The 10,565-nt window shown below is 36.5% G+C and overlaps 1 protein-coding gene across 1 annotated transcript in view; it reads right to left on the bottom strand.

Annotated features, from left to right (window-relative positions):
* The window catches only part of ITGA8 (integrin subunit alpha 8), a 116,092-nt gene that overhangs the window by 52,121 nt on the left and 53,406 nt on the right, over window positions 1-10,565 (bottom strand). The window contains exons 16-20 of the mRNA XM_035896810.1: window positions 5,119-5,174; window positions 4,411-4,565; window positions 3,149-3,286; window positions 2,607-2,674; window positions 1,478-1,625 (exon numbers count right to left, since the gene is read on the bottom strand). Of these exons, the coding sequence (XP_035752703.1) occupies window positions 1,478-1,625; window positions 2,607-2,674; window positions 3,149-3,286; window positions 4,411-4,565; window positions 5,119-5,174 (565 nt within the window). The remainder of the gene's footprint in view (window positions 1-1,477; window positions 1,626-2,606; window positions 2,675-3,148; window positions 3,287-4,410; window positions 4,566-5,118; window positions 5,175-10,565) is intronic.

Genomic DNA, 10,565 nt, shown 5'->3' with positions numbered 1-10,565 from the left:
CAACCCACTCTTCCTTCTCCTTATTCTTTCCAAAGCACCAGAATCTCCCACCTCTTTTTTCCTTCCTTTCCTCATGAGTCTACTCTGCTGGCACCACAAAATTCAATTTTTCCCAAAATAATGAAAAGCCCTGAGTGATTTCTGTCCAGTCCAAATGATAGATACGTGCTAATATGTGCTGTGGATTTTGAAGTAAGTGCCTCCCCTGACACCCTAGGTAATGGCCAAAAGAACAGCCAAAGATTCCTAAAGAGCAACACAGGAAAAATATAACTAGGTGTAGTATATTAAAGAGAATAAGTTTTATAGATCACAGTCTGAAAAAACAGAGGCTATGCTAAGACAACAAAAGAAACAGGCAATAGAAAGAGGCTGGTGTCTTTACTTGTTTGTTTTGTGTACAAAGATATGCTTCTCAGAAGTGAGGTTGCAGAGAATTTCCATATTCTCATCTTTGGTGACATCATTCATTCTTGCAATTTTTTTTCAAACTGGGTTAAAAGCCCATTAATAAAGACACTGACAGAAGGAGAATAAGAAAATACCTTGTAAGTTACTTTCACCTTCCTTAAAAACATTGGCCTTTAGAAAGGAAATTAACTTGCTTTCTCCCACTCTCACCCTTGAGGCCCTTCTGAACATTCCAGGAACTGACAGAAAAAAGCAAGCTCTGTTGCAACAGCTTGGGAGATTTATGTGCAGATGAGGCAATTCAGGCTTGCTGTCCAGCAGAGAATACATGAACACTCTGCTTGTTTGCTGGATAGTGTTTCATCTTTGCTCTTAAAAAACAAACAGACGCGAAAAGGAAACACTGTATGTTCAGTACCGCTCAGCAGGACTTCAGTCAACATTAGTCCTTCTGTGAACGCTGGCACATTTTACATTATAACTGCTTTTTTGGCCTGTTCATAAGATAAAATAATTGACTACAAAGGAAATCAACTTTGTCAAGTTTATACTGCAGTTAACGTTCCACTAATTCAGGATATCAGAGACTGGGACACCCTTAATAATGGTAAAATACTGGTGTGCTGGCAGCACGACACAGAGGTGTCCCAGTGTCTGGGATTCAGCAGGGCTCATTAACTCTGGCTGAGAGCTGGTACCATGGGAGCCAAGGTTGGAAGCACTCAGGGGATTCTGCACTATCACTCCCTCCTACTGGTAGGGTTTACTGGTTCAAAATCTGAATGATGTGAACATCTCTAGCCCTAGGAGAAATGTAACGGTGGTATTATAACTAAGTTAATAGCAAGGAGCTGGACCTGAGCCGTCTCTGAACAGAATGGTCCTCACCTTCCTGTCTTCTGCTCTAGCCTGGACTCCGTGAGCAAGGATGGCTGATGGTCGATGGAATCTCCCTGCGTAAGAGGCACCTCTCTGCTTGCTGCTTTCAGCTGGTATAGCCTATGTAGGTTAGCCTTGCTCTCAGTTTTTCTGATTTATTATCGCTAATACTTTGATTTTCATTTACCTTGTTGTTGCGTTCAACCCCAGTGTAATCTGCTTCAGGTGGAATCTTTATATGTAGCTCAGCTTCATAGGCTCCTTCCCCATCATTCCTTGGATTTATTATGATCATGACACAGTTTTCTTCTCCAATTATTAGTGGATCTTTATCTCTAGATAGAACACACTACTTGTCAGGAGTTAAAACATGCACAATTATGATTTACATATGAATAAAGCAGAAGAACATTTTTCTCTCATAGCACCTGTTCTGGAAAATACTCTGTGAAGACAGAATAAAACTTTTTCATCAAAAATGACCCCATGGAAAACTATGCCAGCACCTGGGTAGGAAAGAGGTCAAGAGAAAATACCACCATGGACAATCAAAGTGGACTACCACAGAACTTGAACATAACTTGTATAAAATTTCAGAGCCTGGCTACTTTCTAACTGGGAAGAAGTATCTAGTGGAGGAATTACTTGCCACAAGGGTCCAATCAGCATTGTTCATGGGAGGACACAAAAGTGGTGGGATTCCAGTTTTTCCCTCATGCCCGTTGCAAAACGAACAAAGACAGAAGATCTCCTCAGACCTACAATGGTACTGTGCCCTTTCCTTTCACAGCTATGTACTGATTTTGATGGCACAGGGTCAGATAACTGTCAGAGGTTCCCACTTGCCCTGCTTGGCATATATCTCCCTCCATAGGAGGAACTGTTGCCATGTTTCGAAATTCTTTTATTCTGAGATTCATTTACTTCGCTGTACACTGACTTCAGGAGAATTGTGTCCCAAGTTCAAAGTCACTGGCACTCTGAAATAAACAAATTTAAAATCCTCTTTGAACAACAATTTGTATTATCTCTTGGAATTCAGAGAACTAGAATAATTCCTAACAAACACGTGCAAACTGTATTTTCTCTGGTAACTGTTAAACTCCATGAATGTGTCTGACAAAGATATATTTTTTAACTGTGTATTTCCCCATTGCTTGGTTTTCTATATGAAATAGAAGTGCAAATTAAAAGCTGAAAATCAGGTAAGAATGAGTAGATATAGCAAACTGTGTTCTACGTATTTTGTTCTGTTAAAGCAGTTAGAAGAGTCTAGATTTTGTTATATACAGCATCATTTATTTTATTTAACTCACGGCATAGCTGAAAGCTGCAAGTCAGGAATGCACAAGTTGTCCTCCCCGCAGTCAACCAGAATGTAAGCCTGTATTGTTGCAAAATAAAAAAAAAAAATTATAATACAGTTAGTACATGCTTCAAAGTTCAAATTACTTCATTAAATATCACTACGCTAAATGTCTTAAATATCATTTGCACTGCCCTAGTGAATTAATCTCTTTCTCCTTTTTCTAAGTTCCTTTCCACATGAGTAGTTGGAGACTATTTAGACTATCAGCTATGTCCTTAGCAGAACAATATCATCTTTCAGGCCCTTTCCCACAGTAACTTGACTTACATATTCTAGAATGCAATGAAAACTAGGGCCACAAAAAAATTTTGGAAATGCTTTAAAGGCCTGCCTGGTTCTATATTTATAGTCAATTTACATTTTGAATTAATTAAATCCTTGTTGTCTAATTTCTGGGCATGATAATCTGTTTTAAAGAAGATGACACACATAGTATTTGTGAATGCTTTCGTGTTTATATACAGAAAATGTGGCATGCAAAATTCATACCTGTTCTGTTACTGAGCTTTTCTGGTAATAGTTTAGTATTGGCTTCACAGTCAAGCTATCTTCAAAACTGGATTCATCCAAACTATAATTCAAGTTCATATTGATGGGAGATAATTTATCTCTAAATTCTGTTTCATCCTGTGAGTGAGAATCACATAATAAAAAACAATGGTTTAATATAATTATTTCAGATTAGTATGATAACAGCAACAGATTAAGACTTTAGTCTTTATTGAAGGTAAAGATATGGTTCTTTGACAGCTGCTTGCCAAATTCTGGCTGTATGGAATGTCATTAGGAAAGCAAAGTGACTCACCAGTAACTGGAATGCCCAGAACACATTGCCTCCACAGCCCCACATCTGGAAGAAGCTGGCTGAGTTGAGTAGACTCAGAATTTTTTCAAAGCATTAGCCTAAAATGAAGCTGTTTAAAGAGAGACACACAGAACCAACTCCTATCAGCTACTGCCCTCCTTCCTTTCAGAATGGAGGGAGGGCATGTGTGGATTTGTGGAGGTAATATTGTTGGTTTGTTCCATAACCCAGAATTTATATGGATTAGCAATGGTAAAACTCCACTATCTTTATTGCCTAGATACTTCCTTACATGCTGCTTCAGACTCCTCCATTTCACGTCCCACTGTGTTTCGAGGACCAGCCTTGGAATCTGCTTCAATTGCATGAGGTAATTCCAGCTGCAAGTGAGTAACCAATGACCCTTTCTCCTTCAGAACTTCAGTTTCAGAGTTTTAGTTTTTCTAAAAACATCTTAAAATACCCTAAAAATATTTTTTAGCACATATGAATTTTAGGCCAATATTGCTGCTGACACTGCTTTAAAATATCTGTTGAAACTGAACTGGCGTGACATTTAACATGTTTAGTTGATTATCCCACTGTGAATACTACACGGAGAGCATCCTTGCATGTAGTATGTAATCAGAACTTCCAGAAGAGTATGAAAGGAATGTATTTGTACACAGAGGAAATGTATAGTCTTCTTCAAAGGAAGTCTTTTTTTTATACTTACATTGACAAAAGATGAGCCAAACACTTACATAGGAAATTTCGCCCAGGTAGAAGAATGTTCTGGACACCCAGATGAGGCCTTTCTTTATCTCACATTTTTGTAATTTTGGGATCTAAGAGCAATGGAAATTGTTCTTCCTTTTCCAGTGGCTCCTTTTTTTCTTTAATTATCTTTAAATGCCTGATTCTACTCAAATCATGATGACAGTCCAAAATATTTTAAACAACTTACTCTGAGATAAACAAGAAAGTCCTGGCAATGGAGCTGTTTCTGTCTCTCCATCACAATGGAGAAGTAATGATGTGACTGATGGTAATCAAAGAAGAGGGTCCTCTTAACAGCTCCTTTCTGTTTCAGTGAATCTAATTGCAATTCACCTTTCAGCACTAAAGGATACAAGTAAATAAAATATGTATTTATTTAACATGGAAAGAAAAAATAGTAAACAATTAATTATATATATATTATCGTTAGTTACTCTAACAAAGTCTTTCTAGTAAAACTAATCTGAGCTTTAAGTGCCTGTCTGCTTAACAGCACCCTTTTTTTTGGATCCAAAATACAGAATATGTGTAATTTAAGGTTTTAAATTTTATTTAAAGATCATACATGTACAGGATTTCTGTCTCTTTAATTTTTAATTTTTTTTTTTGTTGTCCTAAACAGAACATTCTCCAACAGGGTACCTTCTTGGCTTTATTTGGAAAACGGCTCAAATTGAATAAGAAACCCTTCAAGTGAATAATAAAAGATTTGTGGTTTTTATACACACACATACATATCTATCTATCTATCTATCAATCACTCTATCTATCTTTTAAACTGTATTTTCTTGCCTTAGGAAGATCTCACTCCTATCATCTTTCAAGTTGGAAGAAAAAAATACATCTCAAATTGAGTGGGCCAGAGTAAATAATAGGAATATAAAACATTTCTTACCTATCTCATCTGAAATACTTTGACCTTCAAAGTCTGCGCAGACTCTTACAGTAAAACTATATATATAAAAAAGAAGAAGTAATTATTAGCAGAGAGAGAACTGATCTGGGAATCAGCAGTTCCCAAGTCATATCTTTCAGGTTTTCCTTTTCTTTTCTTAAAAAGATGTTCACTGAGATCTGTATTAAGCTACCTAAGATACTCCATAAGTTAGCAGGTCTTTTAGGCTCCACTAATATTCATAGAAGACAGGGTCTGAATATCTTGCTGGGAAAGACAAGGAGAAGAGTCTCTGTTCCCATTAGTTCTTGAGACAGCCTACAGAGATCACCCTTCTAATACTATGGGCAAAACTGGGTTCCTTATTTTGAGCTTCAGCAAACCACCTTTGTATGATGCTGTCTGCAGAAGTCCCTTCTGGTTCATCACGGTCAAATAAGAAAAATCCTTGAGCATGTAGTCAACACCCAACCTGATTTCTAGCAAATCAAAACACACAGGATGATTTCCATTGGCATTACTCTATGACTTCCACAATTTGAAGAGGCTATAATTCATTTCAAATATACCAACTGAATTGTTAAATTTTTGTTGCACAAGACTAACCAGGATGTACTGTATTTCATTTGCTATGTTTGGCAGAAGTTGGCAGGTACATGACCTAAATCAAAGCACAGAGAAACTAGTTTTTCATGTTCATTATTTAGTATGCTAATGGAACACATTCTACACAGTGCAACATATTAGAAGTTACTTGTTTTTCATTTGCCCATTCATAGTCTTTAGCAAGCTTTTTTGAGCCTAGCAATATTCACATTATAACTGTAGTATACAAACATCACCTCAGCCACAATTAGTTATTTCTCAAAATAAATATTTATTTCCACTTCTCTGTAAGACAGGCAATAGATTTGCAGTTATACTCAGCAACTGACAGGAGAAGCCTTTTATAGTTTTATTGGCTGACACCTTCTTACAAGTCTTACATAAAAAATTAATTAAAACCCCCTAAAAATTATAAATGCTTATAGAAAAGTTTCACTTTGTGAGGATTCTATGCAAGTTATATAAATATTTAACTGAATCACATTTCAAAAAAAGCTTTCGCAAATTACTCCGGATGGCTAGGGAAACGGTTATAATGCTGCTTGTTGATGCTATTAGCAGGGTGTGCTTCCCTGAGGAGTGACAAAACAAGAAATTTGTCACTGGAAAGATGCTCTTGATGTTTGACTTCCGTCACACTCCACAGGGACTTAGTTCTCCACACCATGATTCCCAAAGAAGTCCTGTATACTGTAACAAAATTGCTGAGGTGAAAGATTTGGGACTTCCTAAAACTTGCAAGTGTCCCTGGTTACTAATCATTCTTACTGAATATTTTCATGGGTTCAGAAAAATGGTTTGGTTTGCATATGAAGACTCAGCTAAACATGGATTGTAGCTCAGCACTGGAAGATGTGAAATCAGCTTCAGTTAAATAAAACCATATTTGAATTAGCCATTGCTCTTAATCTCCTCACTACTGTTATCCTATGTACTAACATGTCCATGCAGTGAATTCAAAACCAGTAATATAACCTTTAAAATAACCTGTAATCACATTCTAATTGCATGTTCGCTTCCTCTGACAAATGTAATGAAACTGTGCCACATCTGGGATTCATGTAACTCTCATGACCTTATTAAACACTTTCCTCTTGGGCAAAAAAATTGCCCTTTTCCATTAAACTCCACTTAACTGTAGCCTTCAAATGACATTATGAGTGTTGATTCACGTTCCATGCAGAAACGGCAAATTCAGTCATATTCCTACTTCTGTACAATTATGAGTTAACAAATGAAGAACCAGTTACTTCCTAATACACAAAGGCAAGAACAGAAAAAACGAGAAAAGCTTGTGCAATTGCATAAATGCAATTTAGACACCAGGCTTCACAGGCCAGTCTCGCATGTCATAGCGTAAGAGTATATTTTCTCAAATGTAAACTCATGAACTGCCATCATGTATTAAACTCGGTGATCTTGTTTTAGAGGTCTCACATAATTTTTGCACTGTCATGTTTAAAAAAAGGTTAAGTTAAAAATCCAGCTTGAAATGCTCTACTTGTTAAACAGCACATTTCAGTGTATGTTTAATTTACTCTAATAAGTTGAATAATTCATCATATACATTTGATAACCAAAGTCGTGTTTTTAAGTATTACTGTGAGAACCAAGATTTAATTCTTCCACTCCAGGCAGAGCATGTCAAAAGGGGAATGGCAGTGCAAAAAAGCAAAAATTAGGAGTTTATTAGTCTTCCAGCCTCCGGTAATGCAAGACACAAGACTGTGGGTCCAGTAGAATTCTGCCACACATTTGTGATTTTATGGATATTTAGTTCAGAAATAGTTCTAAAGATGTCACAGATTTTGATCACAAATTGAGATATGCTCTTCACTTTGACAAGAAGATGCTGTGGAGATGTTGAGGGATGCTTTAGCTGCGAGAAAAAGAACAGCAGAGGAAAAGACAAACCACAAAAGAGGACAGGAGTCTAAAGGGTTTATGAGATTTGAGACTTGACTCCAAGGCACAGTAAGAAATGTAACAGTTGAGCTTTTGAGATTGCCTGTAGGATCAATCAACCAAAGAAGACAATTAACAATCAAAGGAAGAAAACTTCAGCAGATAAGAAACAACTGGGAAACAGTCCATCATCCTAAAGCACATGAACAGCTATGTGCTATCAATCTTGCCTCTCTGAAGAGATCCCACATTGTATTTATTCTGCAGTGTCTGTCATCACTATAAGCTTATGGTTTGAATAGTATCTGACTGTATCTAGAAAATAGAAGGAAAGCCTTAAAATGGAACACACTAGCTTTTCCTGGTGATCTCGGGGAAACGAAGCAGTTTGTTTGAAATAATTTTCTGTTCTTCAAGTAGACAGAAACATTTTTAATATTATTAGAATAAGAAGCTTAAAAATATTCCTCTTTCTTCAAAACTACTAATGGCATAGATAGGGGTTGTCTCTTCAGAAGTCAAACCAAATTACCTAATATTACTCAAAATGGTTAATCCTTAGAAAATCAAAAAAGTCAGTTACCCACAAATAATGTTTTCCGGACTGCAGTTTGTGCCAGAAAGAATTCATTTTGGTCTGGCTATTCTAGTAGGTGAAAAAAATAGAAAACTTACTTCAGGAAGTGAAAAGCAAGGAATTACCAGATCCTACCAGACATCATTTGTCATTGTTGACAATTTCTTTAGCACACAGGATTGCACGTGGAGAGGAAGAATGGATAATGCCTTGGCAGAAAGGCACTTTAACCTTTGATGCTTCCATTCTTCAATTCTGTGTGAGACTGATAACACAACCTGCAAGGTCAGAAACTTCTACAGAACAGCAGAAGCTATTATCATCTACCAGTGAATGACTTTTAAACAACTTGTTCCCTCTGAAGAATAATATGTAAAAGCAAGTCAATATACTTCTATTACGATACTCTAATACTTGGCCTGATTTTAGATTTTGTTACAACAAAGCCTAACCCCGTGACCCACAATGACCGACATGGAGCTCTAATGCTGAAGGCTTTCCATGGCTAGGCTGCATCACATGGCCAGGCTGTGGTAACACAAGTGCTCCTAGATAACCCAAATGACTGTCTTTTGGATGTCTTTAGGACTACTAAACCCAATACCATCAAATTACCCAGCTGCATTCCTGGCACAGCAGAGGTCTGCAACACAGCAATGGTCTTCCTGGGTAGCATCTGTCACCATCTGCCTACTTCCCTCCCAACAGCTGCTGAGGTGCGAGGTTATGCATCTTCTGACTCTTGGCCATACGCCTTTGCTATCCGACTCATGGAGTCAGGCTAGCCAACAGTCTATGGAAAATCTCACACAAATTCATCTCAACAAAGTAGAAAGGCCCTTAGGTCCATATCCATGGGGCACTGACCAAATCCAATTTCAAATTAAGTTAATGAGAAAACACTAGCAGTAGAAAGGAGTAAAATTAGAAAAATAGTCCAAAAATTATGCAGTTAGGAAGGGCTGAAACATTATTATTTTTGGATTTTATATTTTTTGTAGGAATTTTGTGTTCAGCTTTTTTTGAAGTGTAAGTAGAAATGTTTCATTTACTGAATCTAGCTGACTCAAGATTGTAAATAGTTTATTATTGTTTTAATAATAACATATTTGGAGATAAAAGAATCACGAATTTTTTTCAAATTATTTTTTGACAGTAGGAACTTGAGGATCAGAAATTTTAAGCAGTTTGCCTCAGATTTAGTGTGACTACATAAGGTGGATATCTGGGTTCCCTAAAGAAGCCTACAAGGCACATCTCAGATTAGACATCCAAACCTGAAGAGCACTAACAAATAAAAAATATTTTCTGCAAATTGACTTTTTATCATGATTCATCACTTCTCTGCTACTTAATTTTTGGTAAGTCAGGTAACTTCTCTGACCTCTTGCTCCTCTGCCAAATGGAAGCAACAATATTTGCACACCAGTTTAAGTTAGTGAGAGGTGAAATAAATAAAATTTGCAGATATAATTTAACCACAAAGTAGCAACAAAGTAGCTAGTGGATAATCAGATCTCAAATGGTAATAAGAATAACAATGCAGAGATAAATTAGATCTCTTGATAGCTGGAACCCAGTCTTGGACTTAATAAATCATATGATGTAGAAACAGCTTTTGAAAAATGTAAATGTTTGATTTATTTACCCCAACAGAAATTAACCTGCATCATTCACACCTTAAAAAACCAAAAAAAGTCTTTTTGCATTTTCTTTAATAGCTTCAAAGTTGCAGAATTTATTCCAGATTTCTTAGTTTTGGGAATAGCTATGTTTTAAATACAGCAGAGAAAGAATTATATATTTCTAGAAGTTCAGGACAATTCTCTTAGGACTGCATAAAAATGACTATTTGTGCATGTTTCCTCTGTGCTTCAGCTTTCCAATTTATATCATGGCAAAATTAGTATTTTCCTAATACTTGAAAATGTACAGTAATCCACATTATTCAAGCACACACACTTCCTGAAACTTTTCTGGTAGGAGGTTTCCTTTCATTCTAATTTTGCAGTATCAGTCGGTAGACATTTTATACAAGTTGCACAGCTGGCTAAGAGGTACAGAAATCTATCCCATGGGACTGAGGAATTCTTTGCCTGTTGGAGTTTCCCTACTAATTGTTTTCATATGTACAGTACAAGCTTATATCAACCAAGGAGAAAAATTACGGCATGGAAAATAGCAGCTGCCCTTCAGTCATTTGGTAATATGAACTAAATCTTTTAGGGAAGAGCATTTTAGAATAAAGCAGACAGAAATTAAAATATGATCCTATTAAAACTCTTGTAGATATGAACCAAACATCTTCTGACTTACTGCAACACAAAAACAAAAAGTAATGAAAAAACCCACATGTTAA

This window comes from Egretta garzetta, unplaced genomic scaffold (assembly GCF_000687185.1).
Source record: "Egretta garzetta isolate BGI_Z169 unplaced genomic scaffold, ASM68718v1 scaffold30, whole genome shotgun sequence".
Classification (NCBI taxonomy): domain Eukaryota; kingdom Metazoa; phylum Chordata; class Aves; order Pelecaniformes; family Ardeidae; genus Egretta; species Egretta garzetta.
The sequence above is the reverse complement of the archived record's forward strand: the minus strand, read 5'-3'. Positions and strand labels throughout refer to the sequence as shown.